We start from the raw sequence: 18,829 nt of genomic DNA, 5'->3' as shown, positions 1-18,829 counted from the left end.
GGGGGGGCTTTACCACCTCCCCGGGGGGCCGCCCATGAGGGGTTTCCTCCGGCCCCTTCCGGCCGGGAATCCCTGTATGTTGTTTGCTAGTAGAGACGAGCATGTCCGACCAGAGCTCCAGTGTCGCACTCTCCCTCAGGAAAGAAGAGGAGGGGTGGAGACAGCCCGGCCCAGGACGCCGGGGGCCCGTCGGAGGTCACCCTGCAGAGGCAGGCGAGCCCCAGCCTACTGCGCACCTTTGCGGAAGTGGGCTTCATCAGCGCGGAGGTGCGGTCCTGCTCCGCGGCTTGGGCTGCGCACTCAACCCCCCGACTGGCTCCCGAAGCACCGTGCGGAGGAGGGGTGCCTCCCCGGGTTCACAGATGGGTCACGACCTTGTGTCAATCCACGTCCTTCCGTGGAAAGCCCTTTCTTCTGCGTCTGCGGCCGTTTCGTAGGCACGGAGGCGATGGCTGTGCTCTCGGGGCGTCCCCTCAACGGCGCTCTGCGTGAGCTGTGCGTTCCCTCTGCTCGCGCCGGAGCAGGGCTGGACCCTCTGGGGTTCACTGGTGTGTCCCGCAGTGAGCACATGCAGACCCCAGGGTCGGCGCCGGGCCGGGACCGCGGTCTCCACCGCACCGCCTGCCCCTCCTCCCAGGGCGGCATCCCTGCTGACGTTCCATAGCGTCATCGTTCTTGGGACCACCTTGGCCTGTTCGTCTTGGGGTCAGTGGGGGATGTGGCTGGAGCCCTCACTGGATGGTTATGTCTGGGCCATGAGCTGGGGACACAGGGATGCCTGGGGCAGAGCCCGGTGCAGGGGAGCCGACAGCCGGTGGGAGCAGGAGCGTCCCGACCCCACCCCTGTGTGCGGCCCCTCCACCCGTGCCGGTGCCCTCAGCAGCCACCAGTGTCTGTGCACACTCGTGGGGTGACTGGGGGGCAGACGCTCAGAAGTGACGTCCGAGGGATGACGTGACCGGGACGGTGGTCCTAGAACGGGGCCTCCTCTTCCTGAGACGCCGTATGCGTGGGGGACGTGGGGCAGATGGGGGGTGGGGAGGACCCTCTAGAAGACCACGGGTTCATCACAGGGTCTGCCCCCCTCAGGCCTGACTGTGCGTCCCCCCGGCGCCCGGTGCCCTCGCCTGTGACCGCTCGTGCCGCACGCTTCCTTCGCAGGCCACGGTGCACTTGCTGCGCTCCGAGGGTGTGGAGCTGAACAACCGTCCCCGCCCCCCGGAGGACCTGAGCCAGCACTCGGCCGGCTACACGGTCGAGTCCCCGGAGGACAACGCGCAGTGGATCACGTACCAGTAGGTGGCCCGACGGGGCCCAGGCGACCCCCGCAGCTACGGGCATGGCTTGGCCACGGAGTGCGGGCTGGGGGGCCGAGGGCGGCAGGGCCCAGACTCGGGGTGTCTGTGCCCAGACCAGGGCCGTTGCTTGTGTTGCGTGTGACACACGTGGCTCCTCCCAGTCAGTGTGTTACCAGAGACGGGTAGGGGTGCGGAGGGGAGCGGCTCTGCTCACGGGAGGAGCCGTGGTCCGCTCTGCCTATGGCGTCTGGGCCCCAGTCATGGTGCACGTGGACAGGAAGGAGCACTTTGTGTACAAGAGCCCAGAAGATGTGCCACGTGAGCTGCGGCCACGGAAGCATTCGTAGTTCGCAGTGCTGGTTTAACGGTGGTGGGTTGTAGTCACGTTTAGTCTAAAGCTGAGTATTCCTGCAAGAGAACGTGGTACCGAGTGGTACCCTTCTCCCTCACTGGGGGGCCGGTGAGCCCCTCCCCCGCAGGTTCCACACGGTGAACAGGCTCCTGTGGAGGGCGGCCCCCGCGTTTAGCACTCGGAATGTTTGTCTTGGTGTTTGTTACATGGTCGGTGTCTTTGCCTCAGTCCTGGGGGTGTCCCACGGAGCACAGCCCAGGGCCCCGTCCCCGGGAGCCTGCTGCCACGTGGCAGGGGCCTGCCTGTGCTGGAGGAGGCTCAGTATGCCACGGCCCGGGCCACACCCAACCCACGAATGCTTCTGTACAGCCCACGTGCTGAGTGGTTTTGACGTATTAAAAGCCTGTGAAGTAAAATAGAGAAAAATGGGCAACAGAGACTCCATGGCTTACAAAGCCTAGGGTACTTGCCATTTGGCCCCTTACCCTAAGGCGTTGGGGCCACAGGTCCAAGAGAACGGGCCGTCCTGCAGAGGGCGAGGGGCGGCTGGTGGCCTGGACCAAGGTTTGAGGCAGAGTAGGGGTGTGATTTGGGAACTCAGTGCCGAGGGAGGACGTCCAGCTGGGGGACAGGATATGCTGGGCAGGGCAGCGCCCCGGGAGGGAACACGGCGGGTTCCAGCAGGCAGCCCTGGCAGGGGCACCTTTGTGACCCCAGATGCCGCGGAGAGCTGGGCCGTCAGCAAGTGTTGTGTTTGCGTCTGTGACGCCGTCTGAGCAAGGGTTCGGGGGGCTGTGGTGTCCGCAGGACCTGGATTGAGGGTCTGTCGCAGAGCGCCATGAACAGCTGGCTGCGGTCTGCCGAGATCGGACGAGAGCTCCAGGAGGGCTGGATCGTGCAGAACGCGGTGGTCTACGTCCTGAACCACAACTACCACCTCATTGTGGCCGGGAGGCAGAGAGAGCTCGTGGACACCTTGGACCACCTCCTGAGCATTGTCAAGGCCACAGGCCACAGCGGGTAGGTGTGGCCCGTGGATGCTTCATGCACTCCTGACCTCCTGGGCCGTCTCCCTCCTGATGCCCCGAGACTTCGATTCAGGCCTGGCAACTCTGGGGTCACATGTGGGTCTGTTGTGGGGCGGGTGCCCCGAGACCCGCCCCCATGGTCCGTGCCGTCCTTCCAGTGAGCGGTGGGGCTGCGGTTGGCTGGTGTGTGGCGGTGATGGGGACGCGGGGAAACCTGAGGGCTGCTCAAGCCACCGCAGGCTCTGTCTCCGAGCTGCGCGCCCTGAGCAGAGGCTCACCCCTACCCCCACAGCGCCCCGTGCTGAATCCCGCCCGCCTCACTGTTTTCCAAACTGAAGGATTTTAAGGAACATTTGCTGAGACCCGAGTCCCCTGGGAGAATGGACGGAAAGAGCAACCCCATCTAGGAGTCTCGCGCTGGTTTCAGAGAGGGTCGGAGGGTTAGGATCTGTGCCTGTGATTTCTTGTCCAGCTGGACCTGAACGAGGAGCTAAAACGAGACACTGGAAAGCATCAGGTCTGGTCAGAGTTTCTGACAGGGATGACGCTTCTGAACTCTCTTTTCTTGTTGTTGGTTTGGCTTTTGGTTGGAGCAATGAGACGTCAGAGTTTCGCATTGGAGGCTGAGGTAGAGACGTTGCCGTGGGTCCGGACACGGCAGCATGTGTGGATTTTTAAGTGACAAGTAACAAAAGTGGGCCTTGAGACCCAGAGCTGCTCAGCAGGCCCCGGGACGCCCCTCCGACTCAAGCGCCCACCGGGACCCCGTGGACACCCACCTCTCCCCTCTCGGCCGCTCTCCTGCAGATTGCTGTTGTGGACGGGGAGGCCATTTCAACAGTTCTAACCTGAGCCACGACTGGGCCGGTTGGACAGATGTCCCAGCCCTGAGGAGCCCACCCACCTGGCATGGGGGGGGGCCCTTTCAGTGCGAAGGCCACCTGCAGTGGGGGACTGAAGTGTCTCCATTGTGGCCCTCGTCATAGCCAGCGTCCCCTGGACGGTCTGAGAACAGCCCCATGGCCTAGGGCTGGAACCATGAGCGCCTGTCGTTTGGTCCCGTGAGATGGGAGCCGGGACTCCTGAGGTGCCCGTGTCTCCTGAGGCCCCACGTCTGCCTCTGTGCGAGCGGCCGTGCCCTCACCTCCGGCACGTTGCTTTCCAGACACCCCACCGTGCTGGCCATGCTCTGTAACACGCTGGCCCGAGGCCTGATCATTAAGTGGATTCCAGCCCACGTGCCAGAGAAATCGAAAAGACCCGTGCGCTCAAACCTGTTTCACGCCCCACTGGACTCGGTGGCCAGCTCTGAAGTCAGGACCGCTGTGGAGGTAGAAGCACGCCACGCGAGGCCGGGGACCCGCACCCGTTAGCGGAGGTGACAGGTGGCAGAGCAGCTAGCAGCTGGGAGCAGGGTGCGGGCAAGGAGGGGAACGTGCAGAGCCCTGGATGTTCTGGGGGCGCTCCGGGCCCCCGGGTGGAGGGGGTCCGGCCGCCAGCGTCGGGACTGGTGTCTGCTTCAGCCACCGATGCGGCTTGACCGGGAGCCACGTCCACTTGTTTTTAAATCATTTGGGTCTTGGCTCGGGCTTCCCTGTGACATCTGGGCCCGGTGAGCAAGGACCTGTCCGCTTTAGGTCTGCGAGTTTGCCCTGAGCCTGACGGACGGGTCTGTGCCCGAGGAGGTGGTGCCCACCAGTGCCCAGCAGCAGCTTGTCGCCACCTGGGTGAAGGGGAAGCAGCTGCTGCAGCAGCAGGTCGGGCTGCGGCTGGGCGTGGACGAGCAGGTGCCGTGGCCGTGGGGTGCGGGCCAGGGTCGGGGGGGCCCGGGGGCTTGAAGGGGCTGGTCCCCATGCGCCCAGACCTGCTGGGTAGGAGCCTCCTGCTGAAATTTCCCCCACGGGATAGGGGCGCGTGGGGTGGCCTCCCTCATGCTGTAGAGGAGCCCTGCCCTCTGGGAAGGTCTGTCCCCAGTGAGGTCACTGCTGTGGGCCACAACATCCTCTCTTTAGTTCTGTGGCCTTACCTGGAGGTGCACCCAGGCCAGAGGGAGCCACCGAGCTGTGAACCTGAGACTGTGGGAGTGGGGCGGGGGCCTGCAGCCTCTGCTCCCACAGACTCGGACCCTGGGCTGCTGAGCAGTTGGAGCCGCACCCGGCCACGGCCCAGCCCTCCTGCCTGCTGGTGGCTGAACACGGATCTTGGAGAGACCCTCCGGTGGCTCTGGTCGTTGCCGCTGTGCTGCCATGTCCTGGCGTGTCCCGGCACCCCTGGGCTGAAGATGCTTATGCTTCCTTCCCCCAGAGTCCCAACGAGGACATCAACTCGGTGATGCAGGTCCTCATCGCTCTGGAGATGTACTCCTGCAACGGGCTGGGCCTCATGGACTTCACCGTGCCCCCCCTGGCCCAGGTAGGAGTCCCCTGACCTGAGGCCGCTCATTGGAACCTGTGGCTCCAACGTGGAGCCAGGGTCAGGGGGCCTCGCCTGAGGGGGCAGACTGGCGCCCCGGGGCGTGACCCTGTCCTTGCCACAGCACTCAGCACCGGGGTGCGGGGCACCCGGTTTGGGCCCGTGTGGGAGCTCCCCCGAGTGCCTCCTCCGCGCTCGGCGCCGGGCACATAGACGCGCTCACGGACGTGCCTTCCCCCGCCCTGAAGCTGGTGAGGATGGCGTCCGAGTGCAGCTGGTCCGACCCGCTGGTGGAGCTGCAGACCCTGATGCGGCTCACACACTTTGCCCACGCGGCGCACGACTACGAGCTCACCATGCTCTGCTCGCAGAAGGCCACCCAGATGGGCATCAGACACCTGCGGGCGTGCAACCCGTGAGTGCCCTCCCAACCTGACTCGCTGTCCCGGTGACGCTCATTTCCCGGTGGCTGGGGGGGACAGGGACATCCCGTGGAGCCTCTGTGTCGCACGTCAGTGTGCGGGGCCAAGGAGCAAGGCCGGCGGGGGTCACCGAGCGAGACACCCACCCCTTGCCAGCCTCACCAGCTGCGACATGAGGGGCACAGAGGCAGGAAGGGGCTCCCGGCTGCGTCATGTGCCGCTCGCGATGGACCCAGAGCTCTGACTTGGTCCCTGAGTAGGCCACAGGCTGACAGCGGTCCCTGCCTGGTGCCGGCCGTGCTCCCCCAGGCCGCAGGCAAGCGGAGGCCTTCCCTCCCCGTGAGTGCGAGGCTGCCTCACGCCCGCTGCCGTGGTGAAAGTTTCTGAGGTGAGGACGGGTTTCCTTGAGGTTCTTTTCAGGCTCTTTTCTGGAAATGATGAAATCACGGACCCAAGCGTATGAAGACATTCGTGACGGCCAAGCAGCCGGTCTGGCATTCCGAGGCCAAGCGTCAGCTGCGCCTGACAGCTCCACATCCCCGGGCTTGGACTGCGTCCCTGTCGTAGGCTGCCTGCTGCCACAGGCCATTGGGAGCGGTCTGTCCCACACCCCAAATTCCGGGGACGGGGACGGGGACGCGTCTGCCAGAGGTCAGCCGCTCCACGGCCCTCGTCAGACACGCCTGATGCACGTTTGGGGCCACAGGTGAAAGCCACCGAGACGTCTGCACGACGCCGGCCAGCCCGTGGCCAGGGCCTCAGCGCGGGGCTGGCACAGTGCGCCCGAGGGCCCTGCGGCGCTACCTCACTCCCTCCCCGGAGTGGCTCTCTGCTAGGAACCACGGCTCCCACGTTGATGGGAGAAACGGAGGCAGGTCAAGGGCGATTCATGGGCCCTGCCGGCAGGCGCAGAGCCGGGATGGGGCCCCAGCATCTGGCTCTACAAGCCCACGCTCCTAGAGACCACTGGCGCCGCCTCTCGGACGTGAGCACAGCACCCTCTCTGTGAGCAGGAGCACGCTGGCAAGTTCCAGAAGTCAGCCGTGGTCCCTGTGAGTGTGCGTCCCCAAGATGGGCGCCGCGCAAGGTGACTGACGGGACTTCCCGGAATGCGGGGCAGCTGGGGGCAGGAGAGGCCCCCCTCCCATGAGGCAACTCCAAGGGCCTGGGCCCAAGGAACAAGGTCTGATTCTGGAAAGTCCTGGGAAAACCATCTGAATTGGACTAGGAACCCTCGTATCTGGTTAGTTCACATAGTTTCCCCCAGAATCAGACGTCGTGGGGACAGCTCCCGTTCTGAGAACCCGCCGCCCAGCAAACAGAAGACAGGCTCACGCACTCCAGCCGCTGGCTTTCCATTCTACCCCTACCCTGGGGGTGGCCACAGCGTGGTGACCAGGTTGGGACAGCCTAGGCCCCCAGGACCCACCCTCCTCAGATGGGACGGCAGAGGCCTGGTGTGGGGAAGGGGCAGGTCGAGGCAGGAGACCCAACGTGAAGAGGAGCTCTGACCACACAGGGGCACAGGAAGCTCGCTCCTGGGGCAGCCAGGGGGGGACGGGGTAGACACACGGGGACCAAGGGGCGGTCTCAGGCCCTACGGCTTGAGGGCTGCAAGGAGACTCCGCCCACATTGGCTCCTGGGCGGCCTCCATGGAGCACCTACGGGACGTGGGGCCCCAGGAGGGCCCATCCAGCAGCAGGTAGGCCAAAGCCCTGTCCCGAGAGCTCCCCAGCAGCATCCTAGCCACAGGCTTGAATAGAGAGAGTTACTGGGATGCACAATCGCACGATGGTCGGAGGAGAACATCGAGAAAAACCTTCCAGCACGCCGGGAAGGTGCAGCACTTGGAGGTAACGCACAGCATTGCTGTGGGACGGGAGCCGCACAGGATCGAGCTCTGCTGGGCACAAACTCGGTGCAGAAGAAGTGTGAGGAAATGTCATGGGAAATACATGAAAATGGACAGACGTACAGAAAATGTGACAGAAGCTGGAAGACACGTGGGGAGTTTAACTTTCGGAACCGTAGCAGGAGCAGAGCGTGCCCTTGAGAAGTTTGAGATGGGCAGATACCCTACATCGTGAATGGCCCTGCCACCCACGAGCAGCAGGGCAGAGAAGAGACCCTCGCGTGTGGCCCCTGTGGACACGCCGAGTCACCACCGACAGTGTCCAACAAGGTCGCAGGAGACAGAAGGGCCGCAGGCTTCTGAGAACCCATCAATGGAAGGTGGAGGAAAAAATGGAGCTTTCTAGGTGGAAATAATTTTAAAAACCTAGAATTCTTACTCATCCAAACTTTCAGTCAAGTCTGGGTATGGAAAGCCATTTTTAGACGGGCAGAGACCTAGAATATACATGTGCCACACACCTGTTTTTAGAAAGTTCCTTGAAGGATATGCTCCAGAAAAACAAGGGAATAAACCAAAAAAGAAAAATGTGGGATGTTGGAAATAATAGTTTCAACCCAGAAAAGTTGTCAAGCTGTGCTGGCAGCTGAGAGAGCCACCTGTGTAAAGGACAGCGCGGGACAGAGGCGGCCTGGCGAGTCGGGGCAGTGAAGACGGGGACCTGACATGTTGTGCCACAGGAAAATAATACAATGGAGAAAAGCCAGTTGGAAACTCCAGAAGAAACAAGAGCCGTACACAGCTTGACTCCTCGGTGGAAAACATTTGCGTTATCATGGTGTTCACTGATATTTTAGTTTTAGGACTAACGTTTTGACAGAGGAAACCTCTTTGTGGTTATCAGGTCTGACAATACAAAAGTAGAAGTCCTGACGATACACTTTAGCAGGGCAGGGGAGTGTCTGGAAGGGAGGAGAATGGCTGTGGTAACGTCCTTGCTTGAGAAGGTGAGCGGTCCGGGGTCACCGGCTCAGGGTCCGTGAGACCTGGAGCTGCTGTAACATTTTAAGGTACAAAGATGATGAATAGGGGAATTAAAGTCCTGCTATAATCAGCGATACTCCTAAGTTGGGAAGAGGGCAAAGGGGGGTCTGAGTGACTTAAGCTCCCATGGATGGCTGTCAGAGCTCCACAGGTAACGTGTGACGTCGGTCCGCTGGGCAGCAAGTGAGAGGCGAGGGTCCGGAGACCAGCATGTGCCTGCTGGCGGCCAGGGCTAGGTATGTCGCAGTCATTCCCTCCGGGGAGCAGCCCTGGGAGCCAGGTAGGAGGCCCTTCTTCCCAGCCATGTGCAGGTGCCACCTGGATAGAAATTCAGAAGTTGTTTTGAAAAGAGACACTGCGGAGACGTTGTAGGAGTTGGTTTGGGCGAGCTGGTGCCTTGGTCCTCCCGCCGTGGGGCTAAAATGTCCTTCGCTGCTGGCTGAAGGCTGGTCAGGAGGACGCGGCCAGGTAATGAAGGACGTGGGCCCTGGCTTTGCCATTCTGCATCAGTGATTCTTAAATTGAGTTTTATCTTAAAATGACAAATCTTTTACTAAGATAAAAATTAGCTTCCAAAAACTCATTTGTAGAACGTCGCTGCTCTCTAGTGGTAACTGGTGTCACTGCACCCTGTGGACTTGCCTACCCAGGCGCTGGGTTTGACTGCGGTTCTGACTGCAGGTCCAAGCACACGTGGTGCTGGCCGTGTCTGGGCGCGGTACTGGGCGCTAGGAGGCAGGAGAGAGAGACGGGAGCGCCGTGGTTCTGTAAGAGGTGCCACACTTGTAGTGATCTTTCTGGTCACTCAGAGCACTGGACCCTGAACCTGGGCAGGATCCATGGTCACACTCAGCCACACGGCGTGCACTGCAGATGGCTCATTTGTTTTACTTACACATATTTCAAATTTTTGTGCTAATTTTTCCATTTTGCTATTACTTGAAGAAACTGTGGGATTGGTCACAGAGTAATTTTATAAGAGCACTTACATTGAAGAGTAAATGTAATTTTTAGTTCTTAATGAAAAATTTCAGTTGCTAATCAACTCCTATTTTTACCTCCAAGTGTTCAATTACTAGAATAATTTTCACATTCACACTATCAATGTAAACGAATATACATTAATGAGACATTTCATGTGGATCCCTAAAATAGACAGAAAATAGATTAAAAGGAAGTAGTCTAAGAGTATTTGGGACATTTCTACTTTGTTCAGCATTTTTATTTAACATAATCATCAATGTTGGGTCTTTATATAAATTTGAAAGTCCCTTTTCTACCATTTCTGGCCATGGTATAGTTAACAGATATTATAGTCTTATTCTGTGAAAAAACAAAACAAAACAAAACAAAACTGTAAGACTTAACAAAATACATGAAGTAATCATTTTTGGGCACTGGACAACAGATGGTCCAAAGCAGAAATTTTTGCAGGAGGGAACATAAAAGTGGGCTGGCTCCACATTCACACTCGCTCTCTGCCAGGTGGGGTTGCAGGGCTGGCCTAGCCAGCGCTGAGGAGCGGATCCCAGACAGAAGACATACTGGAGTGAAACAGGGATCCGTGCACGGGGCTGCCCGGGCAGCAGGCATTTGCAGGGTGTGATGTGAGAGAGGAGGTTCCTGGACAGAGCACGTGTGCTCACAGGCACTGACATGTGGGCTCTAAGATCAAGAGAGATGGTGGAATTGACCAATAAGGGTCGGGGGGGCTTCACTGAACTTGCCAGGCATTCATAGAGATCACACCTTAAGAATAGGGCTATAAGGGCTACTGTAGACTTGCCCTAAAAAGCCTCCCTCAGATCTTGAGAAGATAAGCGGAACTGCCACTAGATTAACTGCCTGTCAGAAGAAAACCCAGCCTTCCTTTTAAGGAAGGCAACACCACCCACACTCTCACCAGTGTACTCTCAACAATATAGCCCTTAAGTGTCCAACATAAGATAAAAAATTACTAGACACATGGGAAAATGAGAAAATGTCCTTCCATACGGGAGAAAACACAGTCAATAGAATAGAAACAGATGCCTGTGTGGCTTAGTGGGGTTAAGCATCTGTTTTCAGGGCCGGGGACTAAGCCCCACATTGGGCTACCTGCTCAGTGGGAAGTCTGCTCCTCTGTCTCTCTCTGCCTCTCTCCCCTGTTCTTGCCCACATTTTCTCTCTCTGAAATAAAAATAGATCTTTACAAAATTGACTAGAAACAGCCAACAGACCCAGATATGACACAAATTTTGGAATTAGCAGACAACAAATTTAAAATTTAAAACAACTATTATAAATATGAGAATGTATTTTTAGTGGAAAAACTAGTGTACAAGGGGGGAATTTCAACAAAGAAATGAAAAATGTGGAACTAAGTGGAAACTCTAGGACTGACAAATATAGTCTCTGCAAACATTGCTGGGAGAGCTTAGTGTCCAAACACTGAGGAAGTGGCAGTAACTCTGACAGCAGGTCAACACAGCACTGAAGCTAAAGCACAGGGAGAAAAGACAGAAAAGCAAAGTGAACATCACTTTAGCAGCACACAGGGCAGAACCAAGTGGCCCAACACACACCTAATGGGAGTCTCAGGACAGAGGCAAGAAAGCCAGGCAGAAATATACGTACTTACATTTTCTCAAATTCAGTTAAAAACACCAACCCAGAGATCCAAGACTTTCAATGACCCCAGGCAGGATGAACACACAGAAAACCACAGCATGTCCACTGTAGTCAGACTGCTGCAGACCAAAGGTAACGAGAAATCATTAGAAAGGAGTCAGAAGGCAAACAGATGCACTACGTACAGGAAAGCAAGGTCAAAACTGCAGACTTCTCTGCAGAAACAATGCAGACTGCCTAACGCTTTAAGTGCTAAACAAAACAAAACAAAAAAATAAAACACACAAAAACCCCCCAAAACCTGTCCATCCAGAATCCATGTCCAAGAATAACCTTCAGGAAATGAACTCAAAATCAAAATGTTTTAAGATAAACTAAAGGTAAAATAATCCATTCCTAGAAGAGATGCCCAAAGAAATTCTTCAGGCTAAAGGAAGACGATAGCAGGTGGAAAGTTGGCCCAAGGAGCCGCGGAGAGCACCCGTAGTGGTGAAAGTGTGAGCAAACATGAAAGGCTCCCACCTTCAGTTTGTCGGTCCTTTAAAGGACACTTGCCTGTTTAAAACCAAAGTACATTGGATTGTGGGATTATTAAATAAATGTAGAAGTAAAATGCATGACCACGATAGCACAAACAATAGGAATGAGGTACACAGAAGTTTACTGTTCAGAGTTTGGACATCACCCGTGAAATGATAAGACGTTAATTCAAGATAGACTGTGACTAGTTAAGAATGTATGTTGTGATCTCTAGAGCAAGTCCCTAAAAATAATTAAAAAGCATAACTAAAATCCAATAGAGGAGATAAAATGGAATGCCAAAAAATATTCAATTAACCCAAAAAAGTGGAGGAAAGGAAGAACATATGGGACGAAAGGACAGCAAAGCAAAGTGGAAGATTCCACCCCAACTGCATCCATGCATCCACTAAATGTAAGCAGACGAGCTCTCCAGTTAAACTGCAGGGTTCACCCCACTGGATCCAATAAGACAGACCCAACTAGAAGCTGTTTTCAGAGACACTTCAAAAATAGACTCAGGTGGCCCATGGAGGGAGTCTACCTGGGATCCAGTATATTTCTCTTAGAATACATCCAGTACCCCACTAAGTGGAGTTTCAGGGATTTGCTCCCCTCCAGCACTGGACAGGGGTGACCTCTTAGTGTATGTGGTGTTGTATGTGCACAACCCACAGTCTGGCTAAGATAGGAAACCTTGAGGAAGAAGGGATCCCACAGCATTCTTGACGTTGCTTTGAGTTGAAACCGTATAGGACTGGGCTCTCAGCACACAGTGGACAGCCCCTGGGACCAGACACACTGGGGCACACGGGATGGGGCCCATGACTCTGGGTGGCACTTGGCCATCCTACAAGGGCAGGGCCCAGCAGACAGGCTTGTCGTGTTCAATCACTGCTGCTGCACGACAGAGACGTTAGTGAGTCGTTTCAACACCAGTTCATGATTCTTTGTCAAGGTTCCGTGGGTCGACCGGATTCAGCTAGTTAGCTATGGCTTAGGGACTTTCATGAGTTTCCTGTGGATGCCCCCAGGGCTCGTTCACCTTCCTGCAGAGCACCTGTCTCCCCTGAAGGCCGTCCTGCATTTGAGGCCCTTCTCTGTCTCCAGGGTCGAGACTGAACTGGTGGCGGAGATGCTGAGCGCCATAGCCTGCGTCCAGGGCAGGAGCATCATGGAGAACCTGAAGGGGAGAAAGCAGCTGCGCCTGGCGGCCGCCAAGGCCTTCATAGAGAGCGCCAAGTACGCCGTGCCGCGCTCCGGGCTGGTGTTGTGGGGTGCACGCTGCACGTGGGCGATGAGTGGTGACTGCAGTGCCACGAACTGACGAGCACGATGCTCAGTGGGGACTGCCGCTGAGGCCGGCTCTCCCTTGGTGGCCCCATGGCCAGGGCTGTCTCATCCTTTATGGTGACACCCACCCCCCCCACTTGGGCATGAGCAGGTCACCACAGGCCACGTGGCCATCAGAGGGGGGGAGCGCCCGTATGGAGGGCTATTTCACGGCACCCAACCCCACCTCCTCCCCTGTAAATCCAGGAGCCTCACGTGTTGCTGCCGCACTGTCCATCCCTGTCTACACCTGGCCAGGTCGGGGATTCCCTTTCAGGTTCGGGGGCATTGCGAGGAGCCGCGCCCTGGTGATGGCGGCCGTGAGGCGCTACTGGAACACCTGGCTTCCGTTCCTGTCCTCCGCAGCCAGCAGGAGGACAACCAAGAACGTCCTACAGCGGATCATCTGCATCATCAACAAGACAGAAGCGGAAAAGCAGGTGTGCTGTGTGGGGCCACGGCGGGGCAGGCCTCTCCCAGAAAGGGTGGGTGAGATCCCAAGGAGAGGCAGACCCCAGGAGCTCTTGAAACCGGGAACGTGAAGGCCAGCAGAGTGGGGGGCCTGGAGGACAAGGGCATTTCCAAAATCCCAGCTGGGCAAAACCCCACCCCTCCCTCCCTCCTCGCCTAGAGAACACTGACCCGTACCCAGAAAACTCCAGCAGGAGAGAGGAAGGGTCGGAGGAGGTTGGAACAGAGCAGGAGGCTCAGACAGTTGAGGGAAACCACAGAAGAGCCGGCGTCCTGGCCTGGCTCCGCCCCATGCCCCCCCCATCACCAGCATGGGCGGCCTTGGTGAATGCATCGTCCCTGTGTGGCTCCCTCTGTCCACCAGCCCCTCAGGCTGGCAGAGCTGGGCCCAGACCCAGTTTGAGAGGGTGTGTGCAGGTCAGTGAGGACTGTCCCACTCACCTGCTGACCACGAGTGTCCTCTGCCCATCCTGGAGACTCCCAGCCCTAGGCCTCGGCTCCCCACAGGGCTTCCAGCACCTTTCCTGTCTGCCAGGGAAGCCACACTTCTACCTGTAAACCCGCAGTTTTCAGCGGGATCCTTCCGAAACGAAGGCCTGCAGGTCCAAGTCGTTGGCAGACAGAGGTCGGTGCTCAGAGCGTGCAGGAGCCCATGAGCACGGCCTCTTGAGCCTTCAGCCCAGGGCCCAGTGACGCCTCCAAGCCAGCGGACAGACAGGCTCTGGGAGGTTTGGCGGGGACCAAAGTCAGAACGAAGTCAGATGTTTGACTGACTGAGCCCCCCGGGGGCCCCTGTACCTCATTGTGGTTTTGATTTGATTTTTCTCTTACAACTAAGGATAGAGCATCTTTTCATGTGCTTATTTTCTGCATATTTTCTTTGGGGAAGTCTTTTCAAGTTCCTTGCCCTTTTTTGAATTGGTTTGTTTTTTGTTGAGTTGTAAAGAGTTCTCTGCACATTCTGGATATTAATTCCTTATCAGACATAAGATTTGCAGATTTTTTTTCTCCATTTGTTTGACTGCCTTTTCACTCCCTTGGTGGAATCTTTTGATGCACAGAGGTTCTTAATTTTGATGAAATTCAAATATTTTTTTTCTTTTTGCCCATGTTTTGGTGTCACATCCACGGAGCCATTGTCAAATCTAATGTCATGAAGAATTTTTCCAGTGTGTTCTTCTAAGAGTTTTATAGCTTCACCTCTTGTGTTCAGGGTTCCCCCCCCACCTGAGTTAATTTTGGTATACGCTGTAAAGCAGGGGGACAGCTTTGTTCCATCCTGTGTGAAAATCCCATGTCCCAGCACCAGTTGTTGAAAAAGTTGTTCTTTTCCCATTGAATGATCTTGGCGTCCTTGTCAAAACTCATTTCACCATTTACGGAAGAGTTTACTTCTGGGGTCTGTCTTCTATTCCACTGGTCTGTGTGTCTGTCGTAATGCCAGGGCCACACTGATTTGACAACTGTAGCTTTGTGACAAATTTCGGAGTCAGGAGCTAGGAGCCTTGCAAGTTTATTAATCCTTTTTGAGATTGTTGTGGCTGCTTGGGGCCTCCTTGCAATTCCACATGAATTTGAGGATTGGCTTTTCCATTTCTTCTAAAAACGGTGTTGGAGTTTTGAGGCGGGTGTGTTGAATCTTTAGATCACTTTGGGTAATACGTACAGTTGAACATGTTAAAGCCTTTCTATCCATGAACATGGATGTTTTCCCATTCATATAGGTCTTCCTTAATTTCTTTCAGGGATGTTTTCATCGTTTTTGGCAGATACGTCTTTTACCTCTTTGGAAGTATTTAATTCCTTTAGGTGCTAGTGTAAATGAATTTGCTTTCTGTCTTAGCTCTGGTTGCTGTAACAACACGCGGCATGACTGGCGGCTTACCCAACAGAAGTTTGTGTCGTGTTCTTCGGGAGTCTGGAATTCTGAGACCAGGGAACCAGCGTGGCCCGGTTCTGCTGAAGGCCCTCTTCTGTCTTGCATCCATCTGCCTTCTTGCTGTGTCCTCCTCTGGGGGCAATGTGGGGACAGAGCAAGATCTCTTCTGTCTCATCTTATGGTCTTATGAAGGACCCTTCCCCTCATGACCTCATCTAATCCTAATTACCCCCCAAATAGCAGCACAATGGGGACGAAGACTTCTACACGTGAATGCGGTAGTGGTGGGGGACACAAGTAAGTGCACAGCACGTTCCTAGTTTCCTTTCTGGATTGTTAGTTGCTGGTATATAGAAAAACCACAAACTGTTATATTGTGTCCTACAGGTTTTCTAAGTTGATTTATTAGCTCTAATGATTTTCTTGGGAACTTTTTGGGATTCTTTTATATATAGGATCATATCATCCGTGAATGGAGAGAGTTTCACCTCTTCTTTACATTTGGGAAACTTTTTATTCTTTTTCTTGTCTTGTTACTCTGGCTGGAATTCCAGTAGAATTTTGAACAGCAGCAGGGAAAGCATCTTCATCTCGTTCCTGGTCTTAGGGGAGGCATTTCAGTTGCTTACCACTGAGCACAACGTCAGCTGTGGGGTTTGATTAATACCCTTCATGCGTTCAGAAATGTTCCTATCTTTCCCAGTTTTCTGAGATTTTATGAGAAGCTGTTGGATTTTGTCTAATGCTTTTCTCCATCAGTTGAGATGATTGTGGAGTTTTTCTCCGTTCTATTAACGTGATGTCTTACATTGATTGATGTTACGTGGAAGCACTCTCGTACTCCTGGGATGAACCCCACGTGGTCATGGATTTGATTTGCTAAATTTTGTTGAGGATTTTTCCCTCATCTAAATTCCTAATGGGTATTGGTCTATGATTTTTCTAGCTGTGTGTTTGTCTAGATTGCTCTCAAGGTAATGGTGTCAGAATCACTTTGGAAGTATTTCTTCCACTTCAGTGTTTGAAAAGTTGAGGAAGATTATTGTCGATTGTGTAGACATTTGGTAGAATCCAACCACGAGCTATTGGGTCCGGGACTTTTCTTTATTGGGTGGTTTCTGATGATTGGTTCAGTTGTTACTTGTGTACATCTGTTGAGATTTTCCATTTCTTGTGGAGTCAGTGTAGGCAGTGTGCATGTTCCAAGGTATTTGCCCGTTTCCTCCAGTCTTGTAGTTGGTTGGTGTGTGCTAGCCCACAGGGTTCTCCTAGAACCCTTATCTCTCCAGGGCTGGTGTTGAAATTCCCACTTTCACTTCTGATTTTAGTTATTCGTGTCTTCTTTTTCTCCTTGCTAGTCTTGCTAAAGGTTTGTGAATTTACTTGATCTTTTCATTGATTTTCTCTGTTATTTTTCCAACCTCTGTTTTGTCGATTACTTTATTCTACCTGCCTTCATTACCACCTGCCTTCTGCTGGCTTTGGGACTAGTTTGTTCTTTTTCTAGTTCCTCCAGGTGGAAATTCCGGTTGTTCACTTGACATCTTTCTTCTTTTTCCATGTAGGCCTTTGCAGCTGTAAACTTGCCTCTGAGCACTGCGTTTGCATCTCCTACGAGTCATTTGTGTTTGTTTAGAGCACGCAGGAGCAGGCAGGGACAGAGAGAATCCTAAGAAGACTCCCTGCTGAGCATGGAGCCTGACGTGGGGCTCGATCCCAGGACCCTGAGATCAGGACGGAGCCAAAACCGAAGTCAGACTCTTAACTGACTGGGCCACCCAGGCATCCTTCTTAATAAGCTTTTTCTAATGTGCTTTTGACCCCACTGATTTCAGTCTCTAAAATGGATTTGGACACTTCATGTCATTGGAAAAGCTGCTGTGTTGGGGGTGGTCTCTGTGTACGGGCTCATGGGCTGGGAGATTCTTCTCCTGGGTGAAATGTGACTTCGCTTTTCATGACTTAGTATTTCAGAAATTTAGTTGCAATTTCTGCAATTAGGTACTGAGCCAAATAAACCTCAAAACGGTGAAAGAGTAACTCACAACTTGCTGTATGTACGTCTCCTTGTTTCGACTGCAGGGAAAAGGGAAAGTGCTGCTTCTTCACCAGTGGCCTACGGCGGACTCCCACAGTGGAGGGATGACAGAAGGTCACTTTCTCCCAGGTTTGTAGACACAAGACAGACCCGGCCACAGGCACGAGGAGAGGCAAGTGCTCTGAGCCGTGAATTCCGGCAGCCTTGCATGAAGCCTGCTTAATCCGGACGGAGACCACAGGGAGTGTCGGCTCCTCACTTGGGGTGTGATGGGCAACAACCTCATGGAGCCCCCATGGTGTGCTCAAGGACACCAACTAGGGGCCCGTCCTGGATGCCCTGGGGTCAGGGCCCGCTCGCTCAGCCTCGTGGCTGCTGTGGGACCCAGCCCCTGGGATACCCGGCAGATTGGTCACAGTCTTGCACTTCCACACAAGGTGGAGATGTTGTCTTGCAAAACCAAACCAAAACACAAACTGAACTAGGACGTAAAACCATATTTAAGAATTCATGTTTAATTCTGCTGAGAAAAATAATCATCCGTATATCTGGCAGTATCTGCTGGGGAGTGTAAATGCTGGGGACAGTCTCCAGTCCCCGAGAAGTTCCCGTCTGTCGGAGAGAGAAACTTGATTTAAAATAATGAACGAAAAGTAGGACCACGTGTTACTGACTTCGGAGCACTGAGCCTGACAGTTCCCACAGGCTCCGGCCGAAGAGCGCACGGGGGCTCCTGGGCTCCTGGCGCGGAGGGAAGAGACGTGGGGCACAGGGCAGGGCCCCCAGCCCCTCAGGCCTGAAAGGATAGGCAGGAGCAGCCCTTGTGGCCCAGTCCCAGAAGCTGACCAGCATCTCGGTCCCGCTGCTGGGTGTGGGCGGCAGGGACCCTGCATACTGAGAACCTGCGCTGGCGGTGCAGAGGCCATGGGGGTGCACAGGTCCCACGCAGTGGGTGCTGGCGCCAGCAGTGTCCCCGGCCATGGCCTTCGTCTGCTCCGGGGCCCACCATGCAAACGGAGCCCCCGCGGGTCCTGCACCCACGGCGGGGCCTCTGCTCAGGTGGGACCCCGGCGTGCGGAAGCTGGGGCGCGCCCTGGGGTGTGCAGTGGCAAGTCCACAGGACAGTTTTGTCTCCGTCCCTCCGCAGGCCGCTTCCACACCTAAGGGCGCTGCCCCGGCCGCCTGATCTGTAGAGCCGCAGAGGAGGGACCCCAGCAGGACCTGGGGTCGGGGCGCCGAGTCCGAGCTCAGCGGGGGCGGGCGGCGCTCAGGAGGCACCTGCGGGCGGAGGAAGCTCCGTGGGGCTCAGCCAGGCCGACTGGGCTTGGTGGGGGGGCCCCGGGCCGCCCAGCCTGGCCCCCGCACACCGGCCCCTCCCGCCACAGGTGCCGAGGACGACCTGACGCTGCGCGCTGCGCTCTACGGGCTGCTGTTCCACTGCCACGCGGACCACGGAGACTGGGAGGGCGGCCTCAAGGTGCTGGACGAGGCCGTGCAGGCGCTGCCGCGGACAGCCCACCGCCTGTGAGCCTCGGCGGCCCTCCCCCGCCCCTCCCTCCTCTCCTCCCTCC

The 18,829-nt window shown here is 55.6% G+C and overlaps 1 protein-coding gene across 4 annotated transcripts in view; it reads left to right on the top strand.

Moving 5' to 3' along the window:
• The window catches only part of CFAP46 (cilia and flagella associated protein 46), an 89,054-nt gene that overhangs the window by 27,820 nt on the left and 42,405 nt on the right, over positions 1-18,829 (top strand). For all 4 annotated transcript variants that reach the window (XM_047703377.1, XM_047703376.1, XM_047703378.1 and 1 more), the window contains 11 exons: positions 140-267; positions 1,162-1,295; positions 2,458-2,670; positions 3,844-4,009; positions 4,316-4,465; positions 4,983-5,090; positions 5,339-5,505; positions 12,649-12,780; positions 13,148-13,310; positions 17,303-17,387; positions 18,644-18,782. In XM_047703377.1, coding sequence (XP_047559333.1) covers positions 140-267; positions 1,162-1,295; positions 2,458-2,670; positions 3,844-4,009; positions 4,316-4,465; positions 4,983-5,090; positions 5,339-5,505; positions 12,649-12,780; positions 13,148-13,310; positions 17,303-17,387; positions 18,644-18,782 — 1,585 coding nt within the window. The remainder of the gene's footprint in view (positions 1-139; positions 268-1,161; positions 1,296-2,457; positions 2,671-3,843; positions 4,010-4,315; positions 4,466-4,982; positions 5,091-5,338; positions 5,506-12,648; positions 12,781-13,147; positions 13,311-17,302; positions 17,388-18,643; positions 18,783-18,829) is intronic.

This window comes from Lutra lutra, chromosome 14 (assembly GCF_902655055.1).
Source record: "Lutra lutra chromosome 14, mLutLut1.2, whole genome shotgun sequence".
NCBI classification, from domain to species: Eukaryota; Metazoa; Chordata; class Mammalia; order Carnivora; family Mustelidae; genus Lutra; species Lutra lutra.
This window is presented reverse-complemented; position numbering and strand designations above follow the sequence as displayed.